General features: G+C 38.5%; 1 protein-coding gene across 3 annotated transcripts in view; it reads right to left on the reverse strand.

The window, feature by feature from the left end:
- LOC117382843 (echinoderm microtubule-associated protein-like 6) overlaps positions 1–18045 on the reverse strand; it is a 103206-nt gene that overhangs the window by 66161 nt on the left and 19000 nt on the right. For all 3 annotated transcript variants that reach the window (XM_033980082.2, XM_055227505.1, XM_055227506.1), the window contains exons 2-6: positions 9256–9415; positions 5465–5563; positions 5255–5323; positions 3834–4019; positions 1238–1373 (exon numbers count right to left, since the gene is read on the reverse strand). In XM_033980082.2, coding sequence (XP_033835973.1) covers positions 1238–1373; positions 3834–4019; positions 5255–5323; positions 5465–5563; positions 9256–9415 — 650 coding nt within the window. The remainder of the gene's footprint in view (positions 1–1237; positions 1374–3833; positions 4020–5254; positions 5324–5464; positions 5564–9255; positions 9416–18045) is intronic.

Below are 18045 nucleotides of genomic sequence, written 5' to 3' on the forward strand. Positions count from 1 at the left end.
AAATGAATTTAAAAGGTCTTCATAGTGGATTTGAAGGTAACATTCAATACACTATATCTATTGGGATGTTATGGATTGTTTATGTGGTCAGGACAGTGCATGTCAATGAACAACATGCATACAGAGGTGGGTAGTACTCATTATTATAAGTAACTTTCTGAAAAAAAAAATTCTGAGGGTAGTAGTCTCCACTTGTACTTGGGTGGTATTTTGAAGTACAGTGCTTATACTTGAGTAAAACTTCTTCCCACTGTTAGTCTACAAGTGACAAAATCTTTTCACTATGTTAAATAACTGAAGTAGATGTATTTCTTGCACCTTGTGATTGTTTATTCTTTAAAAATAAAGCATAATTTATGTATTTATTGTTTTGTTTGTCATATTACAGGACTTTGCAAACAGTAGTATTACTCTTACTAGAGTAGTCTCCATCCATCCATTTTCTTCCCCTTATCCAGGGCCAGATTGTGGGAGCAGCAGTCTAAGCAGGGACTTCCAGACTCCCCTCCCCCAGACACTTCCTCCAGCTCCTCTGGTGGGACCTCAAGCAGTTCTCAGACCAACCGAGAGACATAGTCAATCCAGTGTGTCTGGGTCTTCCCCGGGGACTCCTCCCGGTGAGACCTCCCCAGAGGAGGCATCCGGAACAGATGCCTGAGCCACCCCAGCTGGCTCCTCTTGACGTGGAGGAGCAGGAGCTCTACTCCGAGCTCTTCCTGTGTTACTAAGCTCCTCAGCCTAACTCTAAGGGATAACCCAGCTGCCCAGCCAAACTCATATGGACCACTTCTATCTGATCTTGTCCTTTTGGTCATTACCCAAAGCTTATGACCATAGGTGAGGGTAGGAACATAGATTGACCAGTAAATCGAGAGCTTTGCCTTTCAACTAACTAGAATAGTAGCTTCCCAAAGTACTTAATTAATACTTCATCTTATTACTACTAATTAATGGGTTTACAACTTTTTAATGCTACTTGAGTAATATTATATTTTACAAACTGTTCTTACTTGATTACAATGTTGGCTACTTTGAACACAAATTAACATGCATTGTTCTTGGTTCTCAGACACACTCATTTATTCCTTATTTGGGCCATATTATTTTTGGTGACGTTTGCAGACATTTTCAGTGCTGGGCTCATGTATTTTTGATGTAGTGGAGCCTGACCACTCACATAGTACTTTGTATCCCTGAGCTCTCATATAGTACTTTGATATCCTGAGGTTCCACATACCTTTATAGCCCTGCTCGGCCTCCCGTAAGTCGATCTTTGTGATGGGTTTGAAGTCGACGTCCCACAGTCTGATGCATCCGTCTCTGCCTCCTGTGGCAAAGCCCTCCTCACAGGAAAACATGCTGAAGATGCCAGCCTGTATACACATAACAAAGGCTCAGTATAGTTTGTTCAGTTGATAAGTAGTAAGGGTTTGGATCTGGTTTGTCCTGGTTAAGTCTTTGTGCAGACTTGGTTTATTTAATTTAAAGAAGACCTATTGTGCTTGTGTCTGCTATATTGTCATGTTATGACACCCGTGGACCATGTTATAATTTGTACATTTTAAATTATATATATTTATATTAATTTAACACGAGTTAATAAAAGAAACAAGTTTGCAGACTTCCATGTTAGAAAGCTGCAGTGCTCAATGGGTGCTAATATCGCTGTAAACACACCAAAATGACTACGCAACGCCAAATCCTACGTGTATCATCGGTTAAGAAAATAAAACTGAAGAAAGCAGTAAGTAGAGAGCAGTGGGTTTAAAAATAAGTGATTCAAGATTGCTAAAACAAATCACTCCAAAAACAACATCAAGAGGGTAAATGAGGGGAGAGGGGAAACAAAGATTTGTCTACGTGGTAATTAATAATGAACTATAACATACCTAGATAATTCATTTTGGAACCCTACATGTATAAACCTGATTTTCTTGAGTCAGATTTTTTAATAAGTAAGTACAGAGCTGTGGGCGGAGATAGGGAGTAGGTGAAAATTTTCTGAACACTCAAGCCTCAAATGTAGGGCAATACAGGATTACTCGAACATGCATGAATTTAAATTCAACTTTGAGCTAAGTTAATGATGAGGAACACTATTGTAAGTTATCTAAACGCTCACAAAAGTAGATTTTACTTAATACGGGACCAAAATATTAAATGTGGAGGTGAAATATTTTTCAAAGCCTAAAATTTATTTATTATGATCTTCTAAATTTTAAAAATAACCTTTTGTTTGACCAGATTGTTACATTTAATTCAAGTTTATTTATATAGCACATTTAAAAAATCTTCAGCTGACCAATGCACTTCACATAAAAGTCAACAAAAACAAATATACACATAACACGATACATAAGAAAAGTACAATAAAACACCAAGATATCCTGTGTAGTGTTAAATGCCAGGGAGAAAAGGTGGGTTTTCAGTCTAATCTTAAATTATGTTAAATTGAAAGGATCTCACAGGTAGAGGGCACTGTTCCATAGTCTGGACGCTGCCAGAGAAAAGGCTATGTCACCACTGGTCTTGAGACTGGCTTTGGACACAGCCAGCAGGAACCACTCAGCTGACCTCAGGGCTCTAGGTGGAGTCTGAGACTCCAGTAACTCCCTCAAATAAAGTGGACCCATAGTGTGCACATATTATTATTAGTTTTTTCCACCAATGTCCTAGGCCAGGGGTCGGCAACCTTTAACACGCAAAGAGTCATTTGGACCCACTTTCCACGTAAAATAAAACACTGGGAGCCGTAAATACTTTTTGACATCTAAAATGAAGATAACACTGTATATAATAATAATAATAATAATAATAATAATAATAATAATGTAACGGAATAATGTAGGTTTTATTTTGACGGACAAGCCTTCTACATGTAGCAGATAAATATGGCAAAAATAACTTAAGTGCATAAAAAATAAAACTCACCATACCACTGCATCAGTGGGAGCCCTGCGCTGATTATGTGATTATGTCTAGTCTGCTCCGCAGTTTCTTTCAAAAAACTCGAAAGGTGTATCGTTTAATCTCAGGTGCTTAGTCTCCATGTACCAAAGCAGTTTTGAAGGTTTCATTGCCTCATTTACTTTTCCCGCATATTACGCAGAGCGGACTGTGCGTGAGAGTCACCTGTAGCGACAAACCCAGATTTTAATTAGATATTGTCTGTTAAATTCAGCTTTATTTTTCTTGGAGGTCATAGTCTCCTCTTCTGGCTCCTCAGTTGACCTTTTCCCCTTTGTTAAAAAGCTCTCCAAAGATGGTTGTTTTGGCTCATTTTCACTCACTTGTGGCTCTACTTTTCATGTCTGATGTGTTACACGTGATACGTCATCGCGGAGGACAAGAGCAGATAATGTACTTGACACTACATCAAATAGATTTCTGTGGCGATTTCCAGCAGGATTTTCATGATATATCTACGGACCAGCTTATTAGTGTGTCATTAGGGAAGAACCTCCTGCTCCTGACCCCTGTGCGCACAGCGTTTGAAAATCAGGGCTCTTTACGCAGGACCGTGAGCTGTGTCTGTGTCTGTATCTGTGAGGCGTGAGCAGTGTTGGTTTTTAACATTGTTCCACGAGTGTGACGCTTATTTTGAGCAACGAAAAATACGAAAATATAATTTTATTTCAAGATCATAATAATCTTCCAATTTAAACTACATAAAAATAAAATACACTTCAATTAAATACTTAAAATTTATTTTCCCAAGCCACGCAGAGCTGCAGTATAAGGCTGAAAGAGCTGCATGCGGCTCCGGAGCCGCGGGTTGCTGACCCCTGTCCTAGGCTTACCACAGACTCCCCATGCATCTAAGCCTTCCTTACCCCATGTGCGGCCTGGACGGTGCGGATGAGGTTGAGACCCTTCCACACGTAGATGTCCCCATTGAGGGCCCCTGAGTATGTGACGTCATCTTTAGCCGCTGCCACACACAGGATAGTCTGGAGGTCACCCGTCTTCCCAAAAATACCCCTTTTGGGAGTCAAGGCATTTCCACACAGAGACCAGAACTGAAATATCAGAGAATACATGCAATAAGAGTTACACCACAATCTGCCAAGATTTTGGTTCTGAAGACTTTAGTAGACAAGACAGAGCAGGGTAAAATGAGGGTGAAGAGGGGGAAGGGACGTTAAACAAATAGATGGTGATGGGATGCTGACTGAGGTTGGCTGCATGAGTGTTGAGCCTAACCCCTAAGCCATCCACCAGCACATTATAATGTCTATTTAGCAGTTAATATTTCAATGCTCAAATCTCTTATGTTAAAGGCACTGTACCAGATATTTGATGTTTTACAAACATGAAAAACAGAAGAAGTTAATGTTAAGCTGTTTGCCAGAGTCCAAACTTAATCCCCCACTTTCCTAATGCATCCTGAGCAACCTAATTATCCACTGTGATGAGTTAATAAGCAGTTTTCACATATTTCAGAGGTTAGAGTGGAGTTTTGCCATTACAGTAATGCTAACAACAACTAGAATGCTAACGACACACTTTCAAGTACTGAGAGGATAAAACTCTCTATAATTAGATGCAAACAGTGGTCTCATTTTGACCCAAAGAGATGCTTTTACAATATAGCTGTACTAGAACATTATTATTTTATTTTATGCATAATCAAATTTGGTAAAGCCCCTTTTAATTTTTTAAACTGTAAACAGAATTTTGACATTAAACCTAATCCCAATAGTAACATTTCACAGAAAAATTGCAGAGCCAATTTTTAGCACACTGTGTCTCAAAGCTTATTGTAACTTTTATTAAAAGCATAAAATATAAACAAAACAACCTATCAAAATTGTAATTAATTAAAATAAAGAGTACCTGATATTTATTATGCTTCAAAATTAGCATTAGTGTTAGCATTGAGACACAGAAATCCCTCATTCTAAAATTGCTCAGTTGCTCTTGGTTATGCTTCCAAAATTGTATAACGCAGATGGCCGTGTTCCAAGTTGGATTCAGTTTCTACTTTTTATACTTCATACACTCAACCATTTCAATGCATAAGATAACATTATACTTGGTTTAATTAAATAGAACCACTATAGCCCAAAGTGTCCCAAGATAACCTCCATAGTCTGCCACATGCTTATAGGAAAAAAGCAGGGTTTATAATTATCCCGTTGTTTCACATTTGCACAAAGCCTTCTCAGTTTTCAGCCTCTCTGTTCCTGACGGCGCCTAAACGTCTGAGCCCAAAATGGCTTCCTCCTCCTTCTCCTGGGCAATGTGCTGTTACCTTGATGTGTTTGACTCCACAGCTCACCAGACGGTTCTGCTGGAAAGGATCCCAGCAGATATCAAAGATCTGGAAGACACAAGAGATAGACAGACTTATAGTTTCTCTCACAAAGCGGTAGGATAAATGTTGTTTATTCTGTAGCCAAAAAAAGAGCCAAATGGATTCTCCTCTTGGCTCTGAAGGGAACCCTCTGCTCCCTGTACCCACCCGGTCCGAGTGTCCTGTAGCAGTGGCCAGGATCTTGCCTCTCCTCCACTCCCAGATACACACTGTGTTCTTGGCATCCAGTCCCACCGAGGCCAAGCGCTGTGCACAAAAGGGCCATTTCTCAGAACATTTACTGTATAGATAATTGTTGCATGCTGACATTAAAGTGGGAATAAACACATAAACTCTGTCCACAATCACACTGCAGATAGAGCCGCTAAAATGGGCAGTGCCTGTGAACTAAAAAAAGAGTGAGTGGGAGAAGGGGTGGGGTCTAGAGGTATGAGGAACAATGTGATTGGTCTATAAGGTATCCACATTTCAAAATCCATCCCCTGCAGCCAGGTGTTTGTAATCAGGAACACCTTGCTGGAATCAGGGCAGTCCTGCATGATGTCACATAGCACTTGAAATTACAGTGGTCACTAGAGGCGGCACACAGTTTTGACAATTATTGATCTTGCAAATTTACCTACTTTGAACTACAAGTTGATTTGCTGTTTAGTTAAATAACCACAGCTTTCTTTTCTTAAAACACATTGAATAAATTTAAATATATTTAGTTTTGTGTGGTGTTAAACTTAGACAAGAAAATCTGGCTCTAAACCTTTGACCTACATTTTAGATGAAAAATAATACATTACCATAATATTTGCATATTTATAAATATGTTTTGAATTATGCAGAAATGAAAATTGACAAAAATTCTTCAGTAATGTTGCCTTCTTGTGATAATAAAATGAACATGACTATTTCATGGTATGGATAATTCATTTTTATTGTAACTTTTAGCAGCAAATTTTCTGGTAATTTGAAAATAGTTATATACATATTTATAACCTCAGAATAAATTGCTCGTGTGCATTATTTTATTATTATCTGACAATCTGCACTGAGTAAACGTGCTTGCACCTTATGCTGGATTTAGATCGCAGCATCAGGGGCGTCGGGTTTACATGCTAAGTCTATGGGTTACAGGCGCCTAAGCAGGTCCAATGTTTCCGGGCTGTGTTTCAACTGGTCAGCTGCACGTCTTGAACTTTCACATGGCGTGGCTGAGCGTTGATGCCACCAGAGTAAAAACATCTGAACTATCGCCAAAATTCGGCACGTGTCAACGAGTTTCAAGCATCTGTACTAAATGCAAGGGGTAAGAACTAGATAGGTTTGGTGTGATTTTGACTCTGCTGTCTGAACACAGCATAACACTTCAGACATTATAAAGCATACCATTATAGAGCATACCATAATTCCACAGCACTGCAGTAACATTTGTATTGTAGCCTTTCAGGTTTGGAAATGCATTCAGTGTGTGATGCAATCCAATCTTATAAATCTGAATCCAGAGCCTGATTTATTCTTAAACTGGATTTATGTTTGTTTTATTGATCCAGTGTTGGTTTTGATTTATCAGGACCTGTGGAGCAGTGGCAGACTTCTGCTCCAAAACTCATGACACAGCATTCACTATCTCACGCCAGAAGCCATTTTGAATTTTGGAGGATTTCAATTACAATAGTGCTTCTTACTATATATCTTAGTAAATATAAAGGCTCGGAATCAAAATTAGACACACCGCATATACCTAACAGTTGCATTGTCACGATAAGGTGAAGTGCACATAATAATTAATGTTATGTCCCAAGTTTTAAAGGTACACTATGTAACTTTTCTAGTTAAGGGCCTGCCTTCTGCTTGTCTCCATAGAGATTACATTGTTCCCCAGAATGTTATTAAATCTATCTCCATAAAGACATGCAGGTGACACTCATAATAAGAATGCATGTTTTTAAAGGTATTTTGAAGGTTGATGTTACACTGTGGAACCTTTAAGGTAACATCTCTAAGGAGACAAGCACATGGTGTACTCTCAGAAAAAATAAATACATTTAGAGCCGAGTTCCATATGTGGAATTCTGACCACAAGTGTCATAGCAACCAAAGAGTTAATCTAGAGCAAGGCTATTGAAGGTAACGCCCCGTCCCGACTGCACCACTGGTTTGGCAGAGAGCAGGCGCCTCGCAACGCTGTCAGTCAAACCTGTTGCTAATGCTTGAGGAAAGAAGGCGCCTGATTTGTCTGTTATTAATGTTCATAAATTGATTTGCAGACAAAATAGTGAAATGAGAATACCAGGATCAAGTAGAGCGGATTAATACGAACATTTTAAGACAAAAATGACGAGCCTGACATTAGCAGTTTGAGCCAATTGAGTCAATGGAGCTGAAGCACATCCATGCTCACTAACAAAAAAAGGTTACAAGGTTTGTAAATGATGTGCTCTTGATGACATAATAGGTGCAGTAGACAACGAGTGTGCAGGATTAACTGAGTCTCTTAATAAACTACTGCTAATATAGACAGCCATGTTTCATTTTAGTGCTGGGTTGACGAGCAGCTGGGAGTGCATTCAGATGGAGAGGGTCTGGTAGCGGCAGAGAGGTGTGCTTATCCACTTCTGTTTACTGTAGGGTTTAATAAAGTGGGAGAAAATGAGTTATGGCTGGACTGTTGTCGTCTGAGGTAGCATTACAATTTATTGTTCTTCTTGTTTATGCTTGTTCTTTTCATTCCAGCTAACACAATAATATGAAGGTGTTATTAATTTTTTCCCCTGACCATAACACAAATGGGATGTCAAAGTTACAAAACACTTTTATTTTATCCATGGGGAAATTTGTTCTCATTTCTCTCTTTCAGTGTCATTGCAGTCGCAGGGATGTTGAGCTAGTTTCATGGTTAGAAGAATCAGTTAAAGAGGGTGTATTTTACTTTTATGGAGTATTAACTACAAATGCATAACATATTTAGACTGCCATGTTAACTTTTATTGTTTTAATATGTAACGTATTAACACTGAGTCCTTTCTTCATTTGCTCTCCGTACTAAGAGAGATCGCTAAATTACTCAAACATTTATGGATGACATATAATACCTCTTCAGGCATGTTTTGGATGAGGGAACAACATAATAAACAAGGTAGAAAACTCCATAAAGTTGCTTTTGCATACCTCTTTAAGTATTTCCCACAGTCATTTGTTGAAAGTATGATGGTACAATGTGATATCTATTGAATAGTTTTGGTATAAATATGTGTGCGTGTGTGTGTATATATATATATATATATATATATATATATATGGTTGGCAACAGCAAAAGAGAAGAAAAAAAAATGTATTTGAAATTGCAGTGTTGTAACAGTAATTGAAAACCGGGAGAAGAGTTGGAAGAGACATTCAGAAAAATTGGGGTAGCTTGGTATATGTGCTGCAGCTTAGACTACTAAAACTATTGTGTAATATATATAAATCTATAAATCTAATGTAAATCTAAAAGTATTGCTTGGTGTACAGAAACTTGTTATCCAGTAAGTCCTTGAGTAAAAATAGACTTTTAGAGGCCACCAAATGGGAAAAAAATGGGACGACTGGCTTGCTTTTAAGTTATTCAAGGAAACCCTTCCAAAGAGAGAGAACATGCAAACTCCACACTGTTGTAGACATTCTAAGATAAGGAAATCTCACAATGCCACCAACAGCACAGAGTAATTATTGGACACAGTAGCCCAGTTAAAGCAAGACTGTGTTACGTGTCGCGTCACCTGCATGATTCCAAGTCAGGTTTGTGGAAACGCAAGCCCGTTCACAGAAAGGATGCATTTTTTTCAGTACAATAATAACATCCAACAACCAGAACGGCAACATGTTTTAATTTTTGTCTATTTTCAGGCTAAAAAATTACACAGTGGGTCTTTAAACACAACTAGTAATGTAATGTAGTGGTGAATTACCTGTCCATCTGCATTGAAGGCCAGGCAGGCGATCCCGTGGGTGTGCCCGTCTCTGAGCAGGGACACGGTCTGAACGGTGAAGGTGTCCCATACACACACATACGGCTCCTTACCCACCTGCCCCGTGGCCACCAGGGAGCGCTCCGGGTGCAGAGCCAGGCTGTGGAGAGGAAGAACACAGGATCTGTGCCATTCATTCACTTTGTAAAGATCTGATTAAGCCACAAAAGATGGAGTCTCTGGCAAAAAATGAGATATTACGATATTATGTTTGAAAGGTTAAAAACAATTCACTAAACCATAACAATCCTGGACAAAACTGTATTTGGTGTTTTTCCCTTCCTCCTTTCACCATTATCTGCACATGTTCTGTATTGTTGCTTAAAATAGTTTGTTCTTGCCCTCTTATATAACCTTGTGAGTATAGCAGAATATGCAACCCAGTCCAGCATTAAACGGGTCCGACCTCCGCCTGACTTTGACCCAAATGTCAGACTGGTGAATGCAGCAGAGTGGTGAGCACTTTTCACTATGTGCTGCCTCTGCGGTTTAGCTGACGGACAGAGAGGTCAAAACTTTAGATTAGGTTAAAGTGAGAACAGAGTTCAGCTAGTTATGCAATGTCAGTAAGTTTGGGTTAAATATTTTGTATCTAATAAATGCACAGGAACAGAACACATTCTTGCAATAGAAGTTAACAAAGCTGTTGTGTCCTTAGGCAAGACACTTGACCCACATTGAGTATGAATGTGGTGTGTCGATGACTGAAGGTTGGTGGGGCTGATGGTGCAGATTGGGAGCCTCATGTCCGTCAATCTGCCCCAGGACAGCTGTGGCTACAATTGTATTTTACCACCACCGAGTGTGGAGTGAATGAATAATGTACTGTAAAGCATCTTTGAGTATTCAAAAAGCACTTTATAAATCAACTCCATGCAGTTAACTCTGGGCAATAAACCCACTAAACAAACACATAAAGAGGATATAAAACTGTATCATTCAGAAATGACCCCATACTGCAGTATAGTCTAATGTTAGTAAAGTCAAGTCTTTGTTAGCATTTGTTAGAGGAACAATAGTCTCCTCGTACTCCAGAGGTCAGACTGCAGTGTCCTTCCAAGGCTATAAATACTTAACACTCCTAATGGCATCATTATCACCACAAGCGATCCCCCACTGCACAGCATTTAAGAGTGGAGGCTGCAGTGTTAAGTGGGTTGAATATTACAAACCAAAGGGTTTCTGGTTCAATTCCAACCAAACACTGTTGTAATGAACTTCACCCCTATTTGCTTCTTCTAATAACAGTAATTAGGCTGGTTGTGAAGGAAGGGCATTTGGTCTGCAAAATACTCCACCGAACCACCATGCAACTGTTTTGCTGTGGCTACTATTGACTGAGAAATAAGCAGCTAAATTAACACGACATATTTAGACATTTTTAGAAAGAAACTATTCTATGAAGTAACATCCATAAATAGAAAGGTGAGTTGGGACCATTGATTGGCACAAACATAGTCCCCCCCTCAGCCAATCAGCCTGCACGCTGCTACTGTTACCATAGCAACCAAATGTACAAGGGCACACAGGAGCCTGACAATTGAACACATGGCAACAACTAAGTCAAGGTCAAACCCCAGCACAACACACAAACGCATAAACAACCCATCATTCACACCAGGGTCTCCATGACAACAGAAGTACAGCTCCACAAGTAAAATATATACAGTAACCTGACGTCAACTGTCAATTTTGGAGTGCTTAAAGGCCCAATATCAGCAACAGCAAAATTCATTTATTTGAGTTTTCAACCAGGTTATATTTTTAAAAAAAATCATGCTTGGAGTTCTGTTTAATTCACGTTTAAAAACATGAAAAATAGAACAAGTTCATGTTAAACAGTGGTCCAAAGTTATTCCTCAGTCTGCTTATACATTCAGAGCATCCTGATTAGTCACTGCGACGAGTTTATAAGCACCTGTCACTATTAGAGACCAGAGTGGAGTTTTGCCATGATGGAAATGATGCTCTTAAGTCTAATACTTATTCCTTAAATGTTGTACTGTGAGCAAACGAAAGTGTACTGTTTTTAATGAATATTTAATACATATCTTGAATATGAATATATTATATATAATAATGAATATTTTATTTTATTTCTTCATTACTGAGCAAGGTGGTCAAAGTGAGATATGGGTGGCAGTTTGAGGCCAGTTATTGAAAGTGCATGTTTTGAATCTGTACAGTAAAATGAATTGTGCTATATCTTTTCTCCATGTCTCCAACTCTGCGATAAAATATGAATTGGTTTGTCAGTTGTTTACTTCAAGCTTCCAAGATACTATTGAAAAAAAAATGCTTATATTATCCCACCTTGTATTTGATCTTACACTACCTTAACTCCTAGAGGTCCTAGAGTCTCACTGTAGGTTGTACACAGTGTCCTTTATGTTAACACCTCACACACGAGCCCTTGAACAGTGGCCATCTGTTTGGCTGGAGGCACAACGGTCAGGTCTACACACACGCACACACACGCACAAAGACAGACACACACAAGGGATGTAACGATATTCAAAATAATATAGAAACACTCAATAGGGGTGTCATTTATTTTGGTCCATAATGGAAGCCGTCTTCACCAGATGCAGCAGGTAAACAGCTCCAAAGAGGCTTTCAGGTGAAATATCCCAACAAAGGTGGATTTTATATTCCAGTCACTTTTCATTTTATGCTGACTGACACAAGAATGATAAAAGTATGAACTTATATACTGTAAAACCGCTTTTGGCTTTACATGACATTAATCAAATGAGCTCGTAATGTGACAAGAATTGCAATATACACAATATTTTTCATAAGTTTTACTCAAATGAGATATTTCTATAGAATATAACAGTTACAGAGTTCAGAAAGAAGATGTGAGAGCGCTGTGTGTCTGTCAGAGCAGAGGAGTGCAGAGCTGCTGTCTGTCACTGCTACTGCTGGAGACGAGGCAGAGCAGCGTGAACACAGAGAGGAAAGTCAGCCTCAGGAGGAAAAAAAATAATCCAAATAAATCATCAAATCATCATCAAAAAGTAAAAGTCTGATAGTATAATTCCCATAGCAGCCTATATTAAGAGTACATTATAAAATATGTATCAACTCGCAAGAGAACTGTATCGTTGTATCCCTGACACACACATGCGCGTGTGCTCACACACCCCCACACACACACCCCCACACACCCACACACTCACACACAGGTACGCACCTTATGGCTATTTAGAGAAGCTGCAGTCCTTTCATTAGCTGCTAATAATAGATCATTCTGTAAGGGCCAAAACTGGGATGTGGTGTTGTTCCATTTAGGATACAGTTAAGTGGATTATGCTCACTGTCACCACAATCTATTCTAGGTTACAAACTGTCATTATTAGATTTATGTGTACTATAATTATGATTGGCTGGATTATGACAAGGCAAAGTATGGAAAAAGAGCTAGATATAAATTTGCAACGTTTTTGTATATTATAGACCTAATAAGAAGAAAAATGTACTGCACTTTTTTCAATTTCTTATTTTGAATACATTTTCACAGACTATAATTTCAATTTATTCCAAGGCATACTTTGTTTTTTAAAATGGTAAGCTTCTGAAACACACACTGAACACTTCTCTGGGACTGGATCAATTCTGCTGTCAATCACTCAGAGAATGGTCAATAGGAAGACTGGGTGGGGAAAGTGGCAGAGAAACACTGATTACACCAAAAAAGCTAAATGGTTAAGGATTATTATGAAACAAGTTTACTCCTGACTTTCAGGATTATTGTGTACCGGTAATTAAACAACTGACATTGTATAAACAAATCTAATTCTAATTTAAACTGTTAAAATGAGATTACATATCTATACAAATGTAACTGAAGGCAGTTTAAAATGTCTTCAATTTATTGAATATGATATGAATAAAAAATGTAAAGACTAAAGCCTTTTTTACCACTGGCACAGTTCCCTTGAGGCTTGAGCCTTGGAGCGGGTGTGTTTGGTGCAGTGCCCTCCAGCCGAGTTGTGTTTACACGCCCTGAGCAAAGCTCCGGGTCCAGGGGCAGGTCTCTGTCAACCGGCAGATTCATGTTTTCTTTATAAATATTATCTAAATCAAACCATGGTTATAGTTTTAATTATAAGGCTGATCTCAGCGAATCAAAAAGATGTTTTAGTAATTGCAAATTTGTGGAAGGGGCTAAAGCTAAAGCTAGCATAAACACAAAACTTGTTCCAGTTTATTGTCGGCTTTTGGATTTATTTCACTTCTCTCTACACTGCATTTTAACATCTCTTTATGTAATGCACTAGGTTTGGCTCATGTTAGAGGCTTTATGAGTCATGCTAGGGGCATTATGACCTGGAAATAGCAGCTCTATCACGATTGTGCAGTGTATGCAAAAAAACTAGATTTTTTTTGTTTTTTTGGTCATATCGTCCAGCCCCAACTCAAACATGCATAAATCACTATCAGTGCAACTTGTAGTGTGTAAATGGGAAGGAAAAACAACTATTGCACAGGCAAAAAAGTCAATTTTGTACATTATGTGTCCATTAAAATGGACTGTTTTTGAATCTCAGAGTGTGTACATCTGCAGGATAGTAGACTGGTGAGTTTACACATACATTAACACCTAATGAATCAGTGTGAGCCCATTCAAACCACTGATCCCTGAGTTACATGTAACAGCTCATTAGGTCGTGGCATTAGACGCACTAGACCTGGTGCAAATAATAATCAGGCTGATGAGTGTAACTGCGGTGTGAATGTAGATGTTGTGTGTATGTAAAACCATGTCAGGCCATAAGTGCACTGTACCATCAAACCAGAAGGCTACACTTAAAGTAGAAGTAAACACTAAATTGACTTTTTTTGCTACTAACTGTATACATGGTGTTTTAATAGCACTGTGTACTGATAAACATGAGTGTGTCCTGGCTCCAGGGGTGACTTGGTGACATCACAAAAGACTGCCTTGATTACAGCCAGGTGTTTATGATTACAAACACCTGGCTGCAGGGGCGGAGTTTTAAATGTAGATACCTGTTGGACTCACTCACTCACTCTGATCCTTATTCACCTTATTCTAGAAGTTGCCGTGTGCGCCGCCATTGTCATTCAGGTTGTATTATTTGGTATGGGGGCTGCTGATCCTGACACTAAATAAGTTCTACAGGGACTGGAAGGCCATTTTAAAGCCTCCAGAGAATCAGTGCAGTGTTGACTTGTTGGTCATATGAACATTGAACGTTTTACACAAATTAGCCTGCTTTATATCAGATTTTAGAAGCAAAACTGTTCCCAACTTCTCCATTGAAATGAAGGGATAAATGAATTAACCGGTGCCACCACAAAGAAAGAGCAGTTCGCATTTACGGCAAAAGTGGACGGGCGGAATAAGGTCAATACCTCCACTTGAAATTTGGTTTTGAGCGGAGTTTAGGTGTTTAGTTTAGCTGCAGGGGTTTAGGGAGTGACCATTCAGATCAGAGAGAGTCCTTTTAGGTATAAACTGACTGGATTTCACTATCCTGGAAAACCAAATGAGAGACTCATGTGAAGCTCATTCTGCTTTCTGATTGTCCTGAGGAGACAAAATACTGTACTGAAGCACTTTCATTTACTTTGTGTACAAATTGTGCTATACAAATTTATTTGCCTTGACTTGCCTTATATATTAAATGGTTCTATTAAGTAATTTTAAATACATATTCAGTTTACAATGAACAAAATGTAAATAAGAGTACTAATGTCAGAATAGTCACAATAAGATATTTTCTCAAAATCTCAGATTGTTCAGCCCTGGGTTAAATATAGAAACCAGGGCAGGTATAAATAGCAGAGGATCTCCCCTCTCAGTATGTGTGTGTTTGTGTCATGCATTAAACAGCAGCAGCTTGGTTTTCACGTTTTTCCCTCTAATGAACGAAATCACTGGAGGGCATCGCACAGTGAGGCTAAATCTGTTCCATGCTGGGGTTTTGATGGAAGAAAACATTTTTAAATCCTTCATTCTTCCTCAGATTTCCAAAAGCATGATCAGAATAACATAACCAAGGAAGTGTACAGACGCCAGATGACTGCACTGCAAAATAATATAAATACATTCTTTCATGAATTAAAAAAAACATTAAAAAGCTCTGAAAATTAAAGCAATCTTTACTTTGAATATTCATTATTATTCAATATTCATTCATTATGTGTAGTTTTTATGAAGCTCTGAAATCTACCAGAAAAACCTGCCAATGGTAACTCACTTGATGTTCCCTTTGTGTCTCCACCCATCACCATGTATAAAAATGCACACAGAAATCTAAACTTGGTGCTATCTAGTTCATTTAATAATATATAAATTGTGCATCATGCCACATTACAAAGATGAATGCATTAGTCTAGTCACCTGGGATCCACAATACACACTTTTCCAATATTTCATGAAGATGTGAGTCTGGTCACCTCTCAATCTCAGGTGGGTGTAATTGACAGGTGGATTAGCCAGTCAGGAACATTCCTTACACATTGAGCACACACACACACACATTTTTTGTGGCTGATGTCGATACCGATTGTTTAGAATCTAGTACAACCAACAGCTGATACACCCTGCCGATATGCTGATGTGTATGATGTCATTTACATGTACTACAAACTCACCCCAAGACCTTTTTTTTACCATAAACCTATTGATCTTATTCCGTCTGCCCACTTTTACTGTAAATAAAATAGCCTAAATTGCACTTTGTGGTTAAGAGGTAATCCCACTGATTTCAATGGAGAATTTGTGAAAACTTTTGCCGCTAACATCTGATATAAAGTAGGTTGATTTGTGTAAAACGTTCAGTGTTCATCTGACCAACAAGTCAAAACAGCTCTGCACTCCCTATAGATGTTACTTGCTGTCAAGATCAGCAGCCCCATGCAAAATAATACAACCTGAATGATGATAGCGGCACCCACAGCAACTTCCAGAATAAGGTGAATAAGCGAACTGTGTAGTCACGTGGTGTGCAGTTTTCACTTCGTATTAAAGTGTTAAAATAAAGATATGTGTATATGTGTGTGTGTATATATGTGTATTTTTTAGGCAGTAGATTGACCAAAACAAAATATCGGCCTTTGCTCGAGATTTACTGATACACTAAAAAGTCCAAATATATATATATATATATATATATATATATATATATATATATATATATATATATATATATATATATATATATATATATATATATATATATATATATATATATATATATATATATATATATATATATATATAGGTCTGTTTAAACATGCATGGGCAGTCTGTATTAAAACAAATGCTGCTTACGAGGAAAAAAATAAACAAAAAATATCACAGGGGACTGAAAAAACATTACTTCTGTAGAATCAAAAAGCGAAAATCTATGTTAATCTGAGGTGAGAGAAATGTATTTTGGGTGATGATGATGATGATGGGTGACCAATGAGCTCATTCGTTTCATATCTGTCACTGAAATAAGCAAATCTGATTGTACTGTCTGAATTTGACTTGAAACACTATGGAGAGTATAAGGACCAGACTGATAGCCCTCTGTATAAAAAAACTGAGATCGGTCTGGATTTGCATTTGCAGACACACAGACACAGGGAACAGATTGGAACTATATTCTGCCCAAGAATCAAACTGTAAGGCAGGAACTCTAGCCTGTATAATGTAACATCTGTCAAGCACCAAATTTCTCAAACTGCCTCCGCATCATAGACCTACATCAAACTTTTCAAACTCCAAACACGACTGCATCTTCTCCAAACTTCTCTGACAGCGTTTGGAGAGTTTCTGAGTTTTCAAAATCCTCCTGACGTCCTTTTGAAGTTGATGATTTAGCTGTGAGTGGGAGCGTTTAAAGACATGCTGACACCTGCCTCCCCGCTGTACATGTGGACCTCTGCTGCTTTGTGAGAGTCAGATAGTGCTCTCCATCTCCATCGGCGCGGGGCCCTGAGCCAGAGGAGAGGGTACAGGGGGGTGGGGGCGAAGGCAGAAAAAATCATTCTGAAAACACAGACAGGTGGACTTCCGGTATAGAGCAGGATATAAGGATCACTACAGTTTATATTTTGTGTAGATACGACCAATAATGCTGGAGAAATACACATTTAAAGTTTCGACTATATCAACCTTGTTCAATATATGACACATAGAACAATTATTCTTGGGGGACAATATTTATCATGGTTACTTTTTCTTTGTACTTTTTGAACTTTTTGTACTTTTCTGAAGATTTGAGCTGTAGAGGGTGTGAACAATGTACAAATATAATACACTTACTTGAGTTAGTAATTTCTTTGACTCATTAAGCGTTTCAGTGGAATAATGGCACTCAATATGATCATTCATTGTCTATATTTTCATTCCCAATATATCGTTCTTCAAAATGTGTTATTGTGACAGGCTTAGGTATCGGCAGAAACATGTGTGACGTCCGTGCGCTAAATCAGATCTTAGGTTTTACTCGTAAATGGTGAGAAAATAGTTGTTTACTTTCTGTAACTTGGATTATAATGAAAAGAAGCACAAGAGGAGAGAAAGAGAGGAGAAAAGGTGAGGAGCTGTGGCTAGATCAGAGAGAGTGAGGACGAGCAGGGGCACACAGCAAAGCACACACAGAGTCAGAGGGAAGGAGATTATTCCAGGCATAGCAATAACATCACCGCTACCAGAAAGGTTAAAAGCTAAAAAGGGGGAAAGTGATGTTCTTGGTTGAGTGTTTG

This window comes from Periophthalmus magnuspinnatus, chromosome 15, assembly GCF_009829125.3.
Source record: "Periophthalmus magnuspinnatus isolate fPerMag1 chromosome 15, fPerMag1.2.pri, whole genome shotgun sequence".
Taxonomy (NCBI): Eukaryota; Metazoa; Chordata; class Actinopteri; order Gobiiformes; family Gobiidae; genus Periophthalmus; species Periophthalmus magnuspinnatus.